Source organism: Caretta caretta, chromosome 20, assembly GCF_965140235.1.
Source record: "Caretta caretta isolate rCarCar2 chromosome 20, rCarCar1.hap1, whole genome shotgun sequence".
Classification (NCBI taxonomy): Eukaryota; Metazoa; Chordata; order Testudines; family Cheloniidae; genus Caretta; species Caretta caretta.
Window position 1 is genome coordinate 9,715,007 of NC_134225.1, and position 17,034 is coordinate 9,732,040.

General features: G+C 59.3%; 1 protein-coding gene across 4 annotated transcripts in view; it reads left to right on the forward strand.

The window, feature by feature from the left end:
* LOC125628959 (syntaxin-binding protein 2) overlaps positions 1-6,102 on the forward strand; it is a 37,351-nt gene extending 31,249 nt beyond the window's left edge. The window contains exons 14-19 of one of the 4 annotated variants that reach the window (XR_012665547.1): positions 149-287; positions 1,943-2,049; positions 2,478-2,496; positions 2,583-2,672; positions 4,769-4,854; positions 5,238-5,294. Coding sequence is in view for 3 of the 4 variants with exons in the window: in XM_048834184.2 (XP_048690141.2) it covers positions 149-287; positions 1,943-2,049; positions 2,583-2,672; positions 4,769-4,854; positions 5,238-5,395; positions 5,934-6,013 (660 nt within the window). In the remaining variant the exon portion in view is untranslated. Of the gene's footprint in view, positions 1-148; positions 288-1,942; positions 2,050-2,477; positions 2,497-2,582; positions 2,673-3,350; positions 3,606-4,768; positions 4,855-5,237; positions 5,396-5,933 lie in introns of those variants that run through there. The other 3 variants (XM_048834184.2, XM_075121452.1, XM_075121451.1) reach the window with 3 other exon arrangements.
* The last annotated feature ends 10,932 nt before the right edge of the window (positions 6,103-17,034 follow it).

Sequence of the window (17,034 nt, forward strand, 5' to 3'; positions counted from 1 at the left end):
CCCCCCCAATGCAGCAACATGGGTGTAGAAGGGTGACATGCGGCTCGGGTTACTCCCTGGGGGCCCATTGCTCCCATCCTGCTGCGGGGGCGGGAGGAAGCAGAGCGGCCTGACCTGGGCCTTGTGTGTGCGCCCCCTCCCCCCACAGGACCTGGCCATGGGAACGGACGTGGACGGGGAGAAGATCAAGGACCCCATGAAGATCATCGTGCCCGTTCTGCTGGACCCCAGCGTGCAGGCCTACGACAAGATCCGCATCATCCTGCTCTACATCTTCCTGAAGAATGGTAACGCCACAGGCCTGCAGGGGGAGCGCTGGGGGGCCTGCTGCTGCAAGGGGTGCTCCTAGAGGCAGGGCCCAGGCCTATGGGGCTGGGGGGGAATAGCAATGCTCAGACTGGCATGCCCCCCAGCCATGTAGGGCACCTCCCAGCCAGCCACTTCCCAGGGCCTGTGTCCAGCTTGGCTCTATGGCCCTGTCTCCCCTCTGCCCACCTCTCGGTGCCTGCGAACCTGCCAGTGCGCTGTGCCCATGCTCCGCACTGTCCCCTGGGCTCGGACCTGGCGGCCTTTGCTCCCTGCTGCTGCCTTCCGAGCAGTGTCCGCCCTCCACGTTCCCCCAAGCCCGTTCTCTGCAGGGACGGGAAATGGAGACACACACCCAGAGCGGCCCCCCAGCCTGTTCTCTGCAGGGAGGGGGGATGGAGACACACACCCAGAGCGGCCCCCCAGCCTGTTCTCTGCAGGGAGGAGGGATGGAGACACACACCCAGAGCGGCCCCCCTGCCCGTTCTCTGCAGGGAGGAGGGATGGAGACACACACCCGGAGCGGCCCCCCGGCCCGTTCTCTGCAGGGAGGGGGGACGGAGACACACACCCGGAGCGGCCCCCCTGCCCGTTCTCTGCAGGGAGGGGGGATGGAGACACACACCCGGAGCGGCCCCCCGGCCCGTTCTCTGCAGGGAGGGGGGACGGAGACACACACCCGGAGCGGCCCCCCGGCCCGTTCTCTGCAGGGAGGGGAAATGGAGACACACACCCGGAGCGGCCCCCCTGCCCATTCTCTGCAGGGAGGGGGGATGGAGAAACACACCCGGAGCAGCCCCCCTGCCCGTTCTCTGCAGGGAGGGGGGATGGAGACACACACCCGGATCGGCCCCCCGGCCCGTTCTCTGCAGGGAGGAGGGACATCTCTCTCCTCCTGCAGGCTGTTCAGATGCCATGTTCTGTCTCTGAGCCTCCTGCGACCAGTCCCCTGCCCACCCCTTGTGTCATCCCTGCAGCAGCTCCCTGCTTCTTGCTGCATCCAGCCCCTTCCCCAAACTCACCAGGGCCTGGGGAACCTCCCTGACCCTGACACTTGGCACAGTCCCTCTTCCCCCATCCGTTCCTGCCCCATGCTGGCTTGGTGGGGCAGGGCCCTGCTCCGGGGCCCTTCCTGTAACCCTGCTCAGGCACTGCCCCCGGGGCCCATTGCCCAGGCCAGGGTGCCCTCATGTGGCTCCTCTGGCTGCCCGGTTTCCTGGCCAGGGGGTGCTGTGGAGTTGCCAGGCCTCCCCGTCTGCACTAAGCAGCAGTAAATGGTTTGGGGGGGCGGGAGGGGGAGGGAGCGTGTTGCACCTGACTGGCCGCAGGAGGGAGAGCCCACTGCACTGTCAGGGGGAGTTAGAGAGACCCCCTCCGCCAGCGCCCGAGGGAACCTGTGGAGGGAGGAGCAGCAAGAACCAAAATTCGATCATTAACTGCGTGGGGTCCAGTGGGTTAGCGCGGATGGTGCTGAGAGCCAGGACTCCTGGGTTTACCCCCAGCTGTGAGAGGGGTGGGAAGAGCAGGATCTCAGGATCTGATCGGGGAACTAGGACTCCTGGGGCCACGGACTCGTGAGCCTGGGCTGTGGGTGCGTCCCAGGGGTGCTAGAGCTGACCTGTCTGTCCCCGTGCAGGTGTGAGCGAGGAGAACCTCACCAAGCTGATCCAGCATGCCAACATCCAGCAGCAGAGAGACATCATCCACAACATACAGCTCCTGGGCATTTCTCTCACGCCTGGGGTAAGGGACTGGGGCCAGCAGCTGTACCCATGCCAGGGGGCAGATCTGTGCTGCACAGGGGAGCCCAGGCCATCCTGGAGGTGCCCCCCTATGGCAGTGACCTACTCCCAGCACAGAGGTGGCCTCTGTCCCTGTACAGTGGGGTGACACCCTCCCCTTTTGAGGGTGACCCCCGAGTTATTCCCCATCTGGGGTGACTTCTTTTGCCCCTGCAGAGGACTCTGGGGATCAGGACCTCAGATCGCCAGGGAGCTGGAGCTGGTGACCACTGCATGGGGCGCCCATGTGGCGAATGGGGGGAAGCAGCTCTGTTCTCCTGTCAGTCTCTCTTCACTCCTCTCTCTCTCTCTCTCTCTCTCTCTCTCTCTCTCTCCCTCCCCCTCTCTGAGTGATCCATTCTGTTCTTTTCTCTGCCTCTCCCCTGCCAGCCCGGCTGGAGCGACTCAGGTAGGCCACGCTCTCCCTGTCTGCCCCCGTTCCCACCCCGCACCTCCTCCCTGCTGCCTCTCACCCCCTCTCCCTTCCTCCCCCAGAGCGGGCAGCTGCGACCGGAGAGGAAGGTGCGGCTGGAATCCACCTACCAGCTCTCCCGCTGGACCCCCATGCTCAAGGACATCATGGAGGTACCGGGCCATCTGCTTCCTGGCCTTGGGGGTGGGGTTGCAACCGGCAGGCTGGGCCCAAGGGGGAGGGGTCGGTTTGGGGTCAACCATATGTAGAGCCCTGCATATCTGCTCCCCGTTTCTGCCGATAGTGGATCGGCTGCAGATACAACCGTGCAGGGCCGTACTCCCCAGCAGCGCCTGGCCCGTGGCGTCCAGCTCAGGCAGCCTGGGGCACGCAGCGCACTCAGGGCCGTTGGTCCGCAGCCAGTGGCTGGGTGACAGGTCGGAGTTGGGGCTGTCCAGCACCCACTTGCTCCGCCGCGCGGCTTCCTGTCCAGCAGCTTGAGCAGCACCAGTGTCCCCACCAGCTCCTGAGCAGCAGGATTTGGGATTGGAGCGGGCGGGGCCCCGGCACCCCACCCCTCCACCCCACTGTGATGCAACATGCTCTGCTGCTGCCGTGTACGCTCGTGACCTCTCAGGAGCGGCACCTGACGAGACACCCCTTCCCCCAAGCCCCCGCCCCCTCCACACTGCCCCTTCTCCTCGAGACCCCACCCCCTCCACGCTGCTCCTTCCCTGCAAGACCCCTTCCCCACCCTCGTTAGCTGCCGCCGGTGAGGATGCGGATACGGGTAAAAGGCGGCTTGTAGATCGCGGGCTGATGCACATCCACACTTTTTTGTATCTGCGCAGGGCTCTAGCCATGTGAGGGGCTCATCAGCGAGTCCTCTCCTGCTGCCATCCTTAGGAGTCTTCAATCATAGACACGAGTGCAGGGGAGTTGTCTTACCCGGTGCTGAGATGCTGCCACCTCTGGGGTTGGGCACGGGCGGTTTATACAGGGGTCCCTCACCGGGGCTGAATTCTTCCTAAGGAGTGGCAGGCAGCTATTAACAGCTGTCTAGCAGCGCTGCCCAAGAGTCTAGGGCAGGAGATGATCAGTGTGTGGGGCTGGAAGTGCAGAGGATCCAGGCAGCACACTGTCGTGACTGGCTGGAATCTGAATGGCTGCAAGGTCCTTGATCTAACCTCCAGTGAGGAGCAGCTGTGTGACGCTCATCTAAAGGATGAACTCCTGCAGCACAGTACTGGTCACGCCCCCTGCAGACCCCCCCCCCCCAACTCACTCCCTGCAGTACAGCACCCCCTAGCGCTGCACTGGGGTCATAGAGCACCCTCTGCCGACTCACTCGCACCCCCCAGCACCCAGTGGCTTTTCCTTAGAGGTCTCCTATCCAAGCACTGCCTGGGCCCAAACCTGCTTAGCTTGTGAGAGGTGACATAGTCACTCCTTCCCCCCACCTTTGCTGGGGGCTGAGCCCCTCATCACCCTGTCCTGTGGGGCACTCCTCAAGGGGGTGGGGGGCACACTTAGTTGCCTTCAACCTACTGGCTTGGGGCTCCTCCAGACCAAGAATTAACCCCCCCGCCCGAGCTCCTGTCCTGGCAGATCACAGGCAGGAGGCTCCCAGGCCCCTGTTCCAGCATTGTGATGGTTCCTCCTGTGGGATTTTGGGGCAGGTAGTTGCGGTAACCTCAGTCCCATGCCTAATCCAATCAGGGGCGCCCCCCTCTGCGCCAGCCACAGCTTGGCAGGCCTTAAGCTCCCTGTACAAGTCAAAGCAGCGGACTAATGTAAAAGCCCCTATTATGTGGCATTAGGATGTATCATTGCTTGGGCCCCCTGCGTGCCTGGGACACACCTCATGGAGCAAGAGGCAGAGCCTGGATCTGCCCGCAGCAGGGAAGGGGCACTGAGGGCAGCCCCCTGCTTCCCCCCCACCCCAAGTGTGGGGCCCTGGATCCGGCTGTAGGAGGTCTCTGCCCTCCCCATAACGGTGGATGGGTGAGGAGTTCACAGCAGGGCACTGAGCAGCTGAGGGGGATGTGGGGAGTTGGGGGCATCACTGGAGGAGTCAGCGTGCTCTTTGCTGGCTCCCCATGCCCCACCCTGGAAAGGGGGCCCCAAGCTGCTCCCCCCAGGGACTGTCAATCATTCAGTGAGGAGCCTTCCCAGCTCCTCCCCACCAATGGGGCCTGGCTTGGCCACCAGGTCCGAGGTTCCTGCTGCTTGGCCCCTGCTGACCTGTCCTCCCTCAACTCCCCGCCAGGACATCATTGAGGACAAACTGGACAAGAAGCTGTGGCCCTTCGTGTCAGACCCTGTCCCTACCACCAGCTCCCAGGCTGCTGTCAGGTAAGGCTGAGCCTGGCTGGGCTGTGGGGGGCAGAGCCCTGACACCCCTGCCCCCCCCGGCGTATAGCCTCTGTGCCTGGGAGTGTGTGGAGAGGACCCTGCTCTCTATGAGGTGGGGGGTGACCAATAGCTGGAGCTCTGGACCCCTCTTACCATGTCCCCTGCACCCTAGCAGTCCCTCAACACACCAGGGCCCAGGATGGAGGAAAGGGACTGGCTGAGCTCCAGACACCACCCTTCCCTACTTCCTCTTGCCTGCTTTGGGACTCCTGTCCCACGCCCTTGGGCAGGGCCTGGAGGAGGCTGGGGGGTAGGCCCTGCGCCTCCGCCTGGCATCCCCTCAGCAAGCCCCTGGTATCCACACAGCCCCTCTCTCCCCCCAGCGCCCGCTTCGGGCATTGGCACAAGAACAAGCCAGCAGCTGAGTACCGGACCGGTCCACGCCTCATCATCTACGTGCTGGGTGGGGTGTCCATGTCTGAGATGCGCTGCGCCTATGAAGTGACCCGGGCCACCGAGGGCAAGTGGGAGGTGGTGATCGGTGAGTGGGGCAAGTCCTGGGGGGAAGGGTGGCTGGAATGCCCAGGTCAGGGACAGTCGGGAACCCCTGGAAGGGGGAGACCCTAGAACTGCACGCCCAGCACCCACAGGGACCTCTGTCCTCCCGCACCCAGGGGCATGGGAACAGATGCGCTTTCCCCAACTGCCAGCAGCCCCACATGGCCTGTATCTAGCCACCTCATCTCCTGGTCCTGGGCTCCCCAGGTCTCTCCTTGCCCAGGGACCTTTTGTGGGGGCCCAGTCAGACACCCCCAGTAACACCGCTAGGGATATGGCTCACTCCCTGCACACACCCCTCTAAGACCCAAGGATGAGGAACCCTGTCAGCGCATGGATTCTTGCCTGTCCGTGCAGGGTACAGCGGGACTAGGGGTGCAGTGCCAGGCCATGGGGGGGTAGGAGACAGCCTCACCCCACACTAGAGCAGGGTCCAGCTGCAAGGATGGGGGAGATGGTGTTGTTAGCCTCATGCCCGCCCCACTGTGCCCACCGCTGCCAACCACCTCTCTCTCCCCCAGGTTCCAGTCACATCCTGACTCCCAAGTGCTTCCTGGATGATGTCCAAGCCCTCGACCATGAGGCACCTGGGGAGGCCTAAAGGAGCCCCCTCCCCCCAGAGACTCTGCCCCCCACAGATCGCTTTCCCCAGCTCAACCTGCTCTTCTTAACAAGGCACTTTCCCCCCTACTCCTGGCAGCGGTGTCGGTTCTTGGGGGAGGGACGGGCCCCCCAGCCTGCTTGGCTGTTAGGGCAGGGTCAGGCCAGGCTCCCTCCCTCTGACACAGCGTCTAGGGTTGTCGCCCTCTGTGCCCTATGGCTACCCTCCCCCCGATGGGATGGGGAAGAGTCAGGCTCCATTATCTACAGCTTCAGCCATTCCTACCTCCCCTGCCTCTGACCCAAAGCACAGCACCTCCCCCTCCCCCTCCTGTCACCCCTCTGCCAGTGATGTGGGGCATGCAGAGGCTGCTACCAGCATCTGGCTTTGGGGGGTATGTGATCCAGCCACTGAGCCCCAGGCTGTGTCTGTCCAGTCTGCAAAGGGTTAAAGAGAATCCCCCTTCTGCCCCCCTATCATCCTCATTCACCGCCTTGGGGTGCTGGCCCAGCCCTGGCTCCCTGCACCCCTCCCATCACAGCCTGGTACCCTGGCCTCTTGGCCCTGTCCCCCAGTGGGGACCTCGGCTCCCGAAGGGGGGAGGGGTCCTAGCAGGAGTTGCAGTCAGAGTGCCCAAGTAAGTGGGGGTGGAGCCAGGACTGCGTAGGAGGCGCGTCCAGGGTTGGTCAGCAGCAGGTAGAGTGACCAGATGTCCCGATTTTATAGGGACAGTCCTGATATTCGGAGCTTTTTCTTATCTAGGCTCTTATTACCCCCCCCGTCCTGATTTTTCACGCTTGCTGTCTGGTCACCCTAGCAGCAGGGCAGAGCGGGCTCGCCACCTGATGGGCCTGGATCAAATGCCCCTGCCCAGAGACAGACACCTCCCCACTGCCTTTTCCTGGGCACCTGGAGCCCCAGCTCCATCTGAGGCAGCCAGCTCCAGCCCCCTTGGGTCTGATCAAGCCCTGAGCCAAGCCTCACCCCCTGAATCCCACGGGCCCTAGAGATCCTCTCCCTCTTGCCCGACAGCAGGGCTGTGCTGGGCCAAGTGCTGGCAGGACTGATCCCAGATAAAGGCAGTGACCTCCTTTACCGGGAGTGTCCTCCAGGGGGTGGGGGGCGCAGGGGGAGAGTTTGTTTGTTCGCAGCTCTGAGGCCCGCCCCCCCCGCCCTTTATCACAAAGTCAGTGCTGGCCCTGCCCCCGCCTCCGGCTACTGCCCTGCTGGGCATGTGCCTGGGCCAATGAAGTGCATTGCCAAAGGCTGGCCGAGGTCTCTGCTGCTGTTCACGGATGGGATGGGGTGGGTGGCTGTGGGCCCAGGGCGCCAGGGAGTGGGATCTCCCCAGCTCCCCCTCCAGCCCTGCTGCAGGTCCCTGGCTCTGAGTCACCTGGCCACCCCTGCCTCCTCCCTCCCCTCCCAGAGCTCCCAGATCTAACCCTTGGACCCTGCTCCCCTCCCAGAGCTCAGCACAGAACCCAGGAGTCCTGCCTCCCAGCCCCTCCTGCTCTGCCCATCCTTCTCTCCCCCTCATACTCCTGCTAATAATGGCACACGCAGCCTGCTGGGAACGTGCCCCGGCAGGCCCCGTTTCCCCTCCCCCTGGGCCAGCTCCTGTCTCCCTGCTGGGCAAACGAGCCCTGCCAGCACTGTGTGCCTGCTGTGGACGGGGTGAGAGACCCTGGCACCTCGGATCTGCTGCTCGGGCCCAGCCCCAATCTGCTCAGCTGCGGAGCTTTCCACCCTAGATCCCCGTGGGGAATTGTCAGCCCCAATTAACAGCCATTTGGATAATTGCTGCGCGGCTGCCAGGCAGGTGGGTGGCGAATTGGGGGCGCGGAATTAAAAAGCTCCGGCGGAGACACCTGCCCAACTGTGGGCTCGCCAGCTCCCCCCATGGCTGCCCTTACAGCTGGGCTGCCACTGGGGCTCCGTGTGCACCCCAAGCCTGCACCTTGAGCAAGGGGGACCCCAGTCACACACGCTGTACCCCTCAGCCTGCCCCCAGAAGCATGAGGGGGGTGCAGGCATGAGACAGCCGGCCATGGTCCTGGTCGGTGCTAGGCAGGAGGGTGGGTCCGGCAGACAGGCTCATCCTGCAGAGACCTGCATGCAGACCCTGCTGGAGGGAGAGTGTTTGGGGCAGAGCGGGATGACTGGGGGGCTTACAGCAGGGCTGGGGGGAGGCAGTGGGGGTAGCAGGGAGGGGGAGAGGTTTACAGTGACTGCAAGCTGTATACAGTGCATGGGTGGAGGGGCCAGGGGGTGATTTGGGGTGGGGCAGTGGGAGGCAGGAGGTGCAGGTGGGTGATACCCCCATGCAGCGGCAGTGCCCCCTGTAGGCAGCACAGGTGCATCCAATGGGCCCTAGAGGAAATATTGTCTAAAGATCGGAGTTCACCAAACCCAGGCTGAGCCAGCCCTGTCCCCAACCTGCCCATCCCTTGTGGGTATGGACTGCAGCCCAGTGCCCCCTGCCCTGGGCCTGGCCATGCTGGGGGCTGAGCGATCCCAGAATGATGCCCAGCGCACACCCCTTCTCCCGGGCAGGGACCCAGCATCTTGTCCCCCAGCCCTCCTCAGAGTCGGCCCCCAACCTCCAGGGCTGGGCGGGAGGCAGGGAAGGCGAGCAGCCTGAGTCAAGTTCACAATTATGCAACCAGCCCGTGTGATGCTGCTTATCATCTTACCGCGCAGCCCAAAGCCGGCTCACCCGCCACTTTCGTGGCATTTCATTGCCTGAAATTAAATCTCATTTCCTAATTACTGGGTGGACTCCAGCTGCAGGGCTGGGCTTTAAGAAGGGGGCAGCGTAGTGTGATCAGCATCAGTTACAGAGACAGCCTGTTGGAGAGAACCCCCCCAAAGCCCGAGACCCCCCTCACCATAGCCAGCCCCCCAGGCTGCATCTAACGAGGCCCACTCACCTCCCTCTGCCCTGCAGGAAACTCAGCCTGGCTGGTTCCTACAGGGCCCATCCAGCCCAGTATCCCTCTCCCTGCTACGCTGGCTCTGCCCAGTGGAATTAGGGTGACCAGACAGCAAATGTGAAAAATTGGAACGGGGTGGGAGGTAATAGGAGCCTATATAAGAAAAAGATCCAAATATCCGGACTGTGCCTATAAAATTGGGACATCTGGTCACCCTAAGTTCATGTGGTGTGGAGCAGCTCACAACATGGGTGCCAACCTCAGGGCAGCCCCGAAACTGGCTGGGTGTTCTCAAAAGAGCTTACAGCAACCAGGTACTGGCTATGAATTCCTCCAGCCCTGCAACAGCCGCAGGCAGTCCCCTGAGGCACCCTGGTCTAGCAAGCCGGCCTCAGTGATAGACAGGCCCAGGGTTAGGTTCCAAAAGGCAATAGAAGCTGCTGTCACCTCCAAGCTCTGTTTCTCTTTCCGGGCTAACCCCAGCTGAGCTGCTTGGGGATCCCTTGCTTACGCTTCGAAATCTTGCCCTCCCCAGGTGCCAAGCTCGGCAGTGCTACAGCTCCTTCTGGCCAGGCATTTTATTCCTTGTTCCCAGAGCTCAAACTGATAGAACAAGTGTCGGCACCTGGTTCCCCTTCAAGGGCGTGGGGGCTGCAGTAGGAAGACAGCCTAAAATAGGAGCCCTTGTATTAAAGGCCTGGTACAAGGCCTAAGCTAAAGTAGGGGCAAACTTTGCTAATAGAAAGCAAAAGTCAGGCTGTGAGAGAATGTCAGGCCCTGCCCGCTGGCACATTCCCAGGGTCTGGCGAGCCCAGCGCTGATCATGTAGAAACGTGCAGTCCTGGATCGTGCTTGGCACAAAGGACTCAGACAAACCCATTCCAGAAGCTTGGTACGAAAACCACAATATAAAGAATGGCGCAAAAACATTCCCCAAGGATAACTGGAACACACTGAGCCCTCCTAAAAGATAAGGTCAAATAGCAACTTAATAAATAAAAATGTTTTAATCAAACCAACATGTACAAAAAAGTGGACAATAACTAGTCAGGTCAGAGGGCAGTATCTAAGTCAGAGGCAGCTTGTTTGTATCAGGGTATCTCTGAGAGAATGTATTAGTCCAGCCAAGGGGGCAATGGAAAGTCCCGCCATTCACTGAGCTGCATCCGTTGTCACAGGCATACATGTCTTAGTATCCTCGTAGAGTCTGCCAGGTGCTATTACCATGCCTTGTCAACAATAAACCTGGCCAGGTGCCTTAGTCCCTTAACGGATCCTGTGGTCATTGGGCGGTTCACTCAAGGTCTGCTGTGCTGGCTGTCTGCGCAGAGCTGGGGCAGCACACAGGGAGAACACACACACGCAGTGAAATATCTAACAATAGAAGCAATCAGTAAGGATGTTTCGCAATGGCTCTTTTGGTTTCGATGGGCAGGCCCAGCACTTTACACTAATTCATGCTTCTCCCCTGTTGGGGGAGTTACACAGGCCATGGCTACACTACAAAATCAAATCGCCCTGCGTGCAGCCGCCACAGTAGTTACAGCACTTGTGTGTGTGTACACCTGGCTCCTTGTGTCTGTGGTGTGTGGTATCGATTGTGCTGTCAGAGTGGGGCATTGCGGGACAGTCGATGTGAGCAACGCAGTACGTACACTGACACTGCGTTGACCTAACTACGCTGACTGGGGGAAGTGGCGTGATTAAGTCGGCAAAGCAGGTGAGTTACATCAGCGGGAGCCAAATTTTAGTGTAGACGCAGTGTTAGGTGGACATAAGCTGCCTTGCAAACTCAGTGGTGTAGAGCAGTTACAGAGGTTTACGATGCAAATGTTCATTCTAACTTTATATCACGGGCTACAGAGGTTATGGGAGAGATCAATCCTGCAAGCAATTCCACAAGTCGAAACACTCCACACACGCTGATCAGCAGCTGTTGTCACACGGCTAACACACAGGCTGGGTCAAGCTCTGCATTTGTCAGTGTTCAGTGAGGCCTAAGGGCCTGGGCATGAGCTGGCACCTGGTCTGCTAGCATCACAGGACCCATCTAGCCCAGTATCCTGCCCTCTCCCTGCTGCCTCCTTCCCCAAATTAGATCAATGGGGCCAGCCACTCCAGCTAGTTCAGAGGAAGGTGCAAGAACCCCCTCCTAGTGGCTAATGATGACATAACCAGTCGGGGGAGGGGGGGAAGGGGGGCATATCCCCCTCATCCTGACAGTCAGCAGTGGTCTTGTGCCCTGTTTTCTAAATTCTGTCCTGACACCTTTGCTCCCCCCAACCCCCCGCCATCCTTGTCTGAATCCTGCCAGGCTCACAATGTCAGTGTCATATAGTGGCAGTGAGTTCCCCTGGCTAATTATGTAACTTCCCTTGACATTTGCTTTCACAGAGCATCCCATTGGTCTTGCAACCCTGGGGCAGGTGAAGCGGGGGGCAAATGGGAGCACCCCCCTCCTTTCATTATATTCTGTACCTATTTCAGCCCTACTTCTTTTGCTCCTCTTTAAACTAAAGCCTCAGCTTTTTTGTTGGTAAATTGACCTTTTTCTTGATAGTGTTGTGGAAAAAATTTGCTTCTTTCTAAACATTTCAGGTTTTTGATGAGCAATTTAAAAAAAGCCTTCGAAAAATTATCCCTCCCTCCCCCATTTCTCTGCCCTTTGTCCTTTTCTCATTTGCCACTGGAAAGTGGATGGGAGGGGATGAAAAAACCCACACACGTAGAATCATAGAATATCAGGGTTGGAAGGGACCCCAGAAGGTCATCTAGTCCAACCTCCTGCTTGAAGCAGGACCAATTCCCAGTTAAATCATCCCAGCCAGGGCTTTGTCAAGCCTGACCTTAAAAACCTCTAAGGAAGGAGATTCTACCACCTCCCTAGGTAACGCATTCCAGTGTTTCACCACCCTCTTCGTGAAAAAGTTTTTCCTAATATCCAATCTAAACCTCCCCCACTGCAACTTGAGACCATTACTCCTCGTTCTGTCATCTGCTACCATTGAGAACAGTCTAGAGCCATCCTCTTTGGAACCCCCTTTCAGGTAGTTGAAAGCAGCTATCAAATCCCCCCTCATTCTTCTCTTCTGCAGGCTAAACAATCCCAGCTCCCTCAGCCTCTCCTCATAACTCATGTGTTCCAGTCCCCTAATCATTTTTGTTGCCCTTCGCTGGACTCTCTCCAATTTATCCACATCCTTCTTGAAGTGACGTACACACACACACTCATTTTGGGCTTTTGAAAATTTTTTGCAAGGGGTGAAAACATAAGGGTTCCACACACACCCCCAAATTTCCAAGGCAGCTCAATTGTGGGGCTGCTGCTCTTCCTGCTGCCCTTCTAGTGCCAGGGTAGACCAACGCCCTGTCACACTTTAACCCTTAAATGGCCAGCGTTGCCAACACTCATCATTGCATGGTGAGCCCAGCAGTGGGTGGGTGGGTGAGTTGGAATGGGATCAGTAACGAAGAAACTTCACTTTCGTTAGATAAAGTGCCCACCCTTGGCGTGGCGGAGAAGCCCCAGACCTCGCTTCTCCCAAACACAGCCATGCCAGAATGCAAACAAATATTAAAATCTTGTGATTTTTAAAGCAAATCTCATGATTTTGAGGCCTGACTAGTGACTTATGAATGTTGGGGGGTAAGAGGGGCACCAAAGCTGATGGGCCCGCTCAGCCTTTGTGCCATCTGGACAGAGGCACCTGTGTGGGACCCGGGGTGGCTTGTGCCTCCCCACACTTGGGACAGACAATACTAAACATCTCATGGCTCCCCCTGGCAGTGCGTGGAGGGAAAGCCGTTCCTGAGCTATGGCCACAGAGTCAAGGGAGGCAGTGTGGCCTAGTGATAAAGCACTGAACTGGGATGCAGTGGACTGGGGGGGTCGATGTCTGGCTCTGCCACTGGGTGACCTTGGGCAAATCTCTTCCCTGCCCTCTGCCTCAGTATCCCTATGAGTACAGTGGGGATGATGACACTGACCTCCTTTGGGAAGTGTTTTGCTGGACAGTGCTATGTAAGATGAATAATAATATTCTGGGCTGGCGGGGGTAGGGGGCGTCTCTCCTCTCTGGGGCACGGGTTCGAATCTGTTCCAGGGGAGCAGTGTCTGACAGTGGGTGGTGGCTGTGGAGAGGGGCTCAGTCCAGTTCCTGTTGGGACAGCAACCGCGTTGCCTGCCAGCTGTGGGACCAGCACGCTGGGGCTACAGAGCCTGAGCTCCGCTCTGCCCCTAGATGGGTCCATTCAGGGCAGGGCCGTTGGCGTGGGGGATGGGGGTGTGACGCAAGCCTTGGGCTCTGGGGCAGTCGAGCTGGCCCTTTCCCCAGTGCTGGAGTCCCCTCCACAAGGCCCAAAGCTCCCCAGGCCTGAATCCTGGCCCCACGGAGCCCGGCTCGGGGGGGGGGGGGGTTTCCTGCAGCCGCACGGCCTCTCCGGTACAGCCAGTGGCCTTGGCACTCTGGGGCAAGGCAAGTCACTTTCCAGCCCCCACCCCTGGGGCCAGGGGGCACAGGCCAGCCCAGGGCTCTGAGGAAGATGGGGCGTGCCCTCCGCCCCTCTGGTTTAAACGTCTCTCTGTCCCTTCCCCCCGCTCCATGGCCCCGTGCACAGCTCTCCTCTTTCTGCATCTTCCCCTCCTGCTCTTTAGGATCTGGCCCCCTGGGGAACCCAGGTGTCAAGGAAACCCGCTCCCGGCTGGGGAGCCATGGTTGGCTTTTGGGCCCCGGGCGTCTGCATGGCCCTGGCTAACGAGCCCCCTGGGAGGGCAGCGCTGCCCGGCCTGGGCCCTGGGGCCTCGGCAGGAGCTGCCACAGAATGCCAGCAGCAAAGCTGCCAGTGGAGGCTTCTCCAGTGCCCTGCAGAGTGGGGGAACTGGGCTGAACTGGGGCCAGCGTCAAGGCCGTGGGAGGTGCCAGCCAGGTAAGGGGCTGGGTTCCCCACTGTTGGGCCCTATGGGGATGCTGGCTGAGGGTCCCTGTGCCCATGGCGTTAGAGGGATCTCAGGGACGAGGCTCTGGGAGTTTGGAGAGGGGTCCGTGTTCAGCTCCCATCTCCCCACACACGCTTCTGATCCAGAATGGCCTGGGTGCGAGACCTTCCCCTGGCTGGTGCCGAATGGCCAGTGTTTGCTGGGATGCTTTGGACCCGGCAGCTGCTCCCTGCCCCTGGGGGAGGTTCATCGCTGGGGCAGTGCTGCCAGCCCCAGAGACTGAGGGCCTGGGCCCCACAGCAGATCACTCTGTACTCCACCCCTTGCCCTGCCTGAGAAGGCGGGGAAGGCACTCTTGGCCAGTCCTTGGCTGTCAGCTAATCCCCGTCAGAGCATGGACCCATCCCCCTAGGGACGGGGTTGAGACCCCGAACTCATGTCACACATAGGCCTGCTGGGCACTGGCAGTGGGGCAATCCCTTCCCTGCCAGGGACTGCGGGGGGAGGCTCTTGGGGCAGAGATGGGACCAGCGGGGCATCCCTGGCACAGCGGGGGAGCAGGTCCGTAGTCCTGGCCTAGAGAATCCGTTATCCACCGCTCATTATCCGCTGCCCAGTCGAGGCACCGAAAAGAAACCGTGTGATTGCAGGTGACCTATCGAGTGGCACCTAGTGCGACTCAGAGCGACATGGCTGGCACGAAGGGCTCGGTGAATGGGGAGGGCTGGCTGGGAGCGGGGCACTGACTGAGTCACTGGGCTCCCACGGCCAGAAGAATCTCGGCCCCGGCCTTGCACCACCCCAGAGCCCCAATCTCTGCTGAGGCCTTGCCCAGCTCCCTGGCAAGAGGCCCAGCAGCCCTGGTCACTCCCAGGACTAGAGTCACTTGTATTCCAGTCACTCAGTTCATCCCTGGGGTTGAGATGTAGCCACCTCTGGGGTGGGGTGCAGGGGCTATTTATACAGGGATCCTTTGCGCAGCACTGAGATGCAGCCACCTCTGGGGTGGGACGGAGCAGCTCTTTAACAGCCACACAGCACAGTAGATTAGGACAAGTGAAGATTCCCACATCTAGTTGCACTGCGCTGCACAGAGCGTGGGGAGCTGGGCCAGGGAGCCTTGGGGGAGGGATAGCTCAGTGGTTTGAGCATTGGCCTGCTAAACCCAGGGTTGTGAGTTCAATCCTTGAGGGGGCCATTTAGGGATCTGGGGCAAAAATTGGGGACTGGCCCTGCTTTGAGCAGGGGGTTGGACTAGACGACCTCCTGAGGTCCCTTCCAATCCTGATATTCTATGATTCTATGACCAGGCTGCACTGCACATGGGCTCCTTAGTGACAAGCGCTCAGAAACTTAGATTTACAACCCCCAAAATAGCACAAATTGAGCACTATGCTGGGGCCGGCACAGACTAGAAGGGGCAAGTGCCCCCTACTGGGTCCTCCCACCCCACTCACTGCAGCCCCTAGCACCCCATAAGCTCCATCCATGCAGAGTAAGGGGACTGGCACATGGAATTGCAAGCCCAATAGCAAGGATTTCTGATGACTCTGTAACCTCGGGGCGGGGGAGTGGAGAATTGCTAATATAGTTCCTATTTTTAAGAAATGGAAAAAAACGTGGTCCAGGTATCTACAGGCCTTTTAATTTGACCTCAACTGTCTGCAGGGTCTTGGGACAAATTTTGAGTGAGAAAGTAATGAAGGACAAAGAGGTGAACGGTAACTGGGATAAAATACAACCTGGTTTTACAATCGGTAGGTCCTGCCAGGCCAACCTGATCTGTTTCTCTGCGAAGATAACTGAGGTTTTAGACAAAGGAAATGCAGTAGATCTAATCCAGTGGTTCTCAAACTTTTTGTATTGGTGACCCCTTTCGAACACCAAACCTCTGAGTGCGACCCCCCCTTAAAAATTAAAAACACATTTTTGATATTTAACACTATGTTAAATACTAAATTTAAACCCTATTGCTTAAAATGAATTTACCTTTACTCACTGCTTTTAAATTAAGACTAAAACACAGTGGGTGGCGGGGCTCGGGGCTGACAACCCTGTGTGTGCTCCCGGCTGATAACCCTCAGCATGGCCGGGCTCCGCCTGAAACCCCATTACAGGGGTCGGGGCTCACAGCGTCCTGGAGGCCCCAGCTCAGGGCTCACAGCCCCACTCCTGGTTGGGGTCAGCACTTGCAACCCCATGTGGCAGTTGGACTCAGGGATCACAGCCCCGCTCCTGGCCAGGGCTGGGGTCTGAGCTTGCAGCCCTGTGTGGGGGTTGGAGTTGGGGCTCGCAACCACGATTCCCTGTCGGGGTCGGGGCTCACAGATCGGCCCAGGGGTTGGGGTCAGGACTCACAGCTGCACACCGGGGTCGGGGCTCACAGCCCGGCGCAGGGGTCGGGATCGGGACTCACAGTCGCACACCGGGGTCAGGGCTCACAGCCTAGCACAGGGGTCGGGACCCACAGCCGTGTGCCCGGGTTGGGGCTCGTAGCCCCACAGCTCCACACAGGGGTTGGGGCTGACAGCCTGGTGCAGGGGTCGGGGCTGGCAACTTACAGCCGCGCGCTGGGGTCAGGGCTCGTGACCCCCCCACTTAACCGGGTTGTGACCCCCAGTTTGAGAACCAATGATCTAATCTACCTGGATGTCAGTGAGGCATTTGATACAATTGGGAAATTATTAGTTCAATTGGAGAAGATGGGCTTTAATCTGAGAATTGAAAGTTGGATAAGGAACTGGTGAAAAGGACCTGCAGAAAAGGACCTGGGGTTACAGCAGATGAGAAGCTGGAGGTGAGTCAGCAGTGTGCCCGTGTTGCCAAAAAGGCTAACAGCATATTGGGCTGCGTTAGTAGGAGCATTGCCCACAGATCGAGGGAAGTGATTATTCCCCTCTATTCAGCACTGGTGAGGGCCTCATCTGGAGTATTGCGTCCAGTTTTGGGCCCCCACTACAGAAAGGATGCGGACAAACTGGAGAGAGTCCAGCGGAGGGCAATGCAAATGAGTAGGGAGCTGGGGCACGTGACTTATGGGGAGAGGCTGAGGGAACTGTGGTTATTTTGTCTGCAGAAGAGAAGAGGGAGGGGGGATTTGATAGCTGTCATGGAGTCCCCAGGCGATGCTCTGGAACTGCTCCCCATGAAGC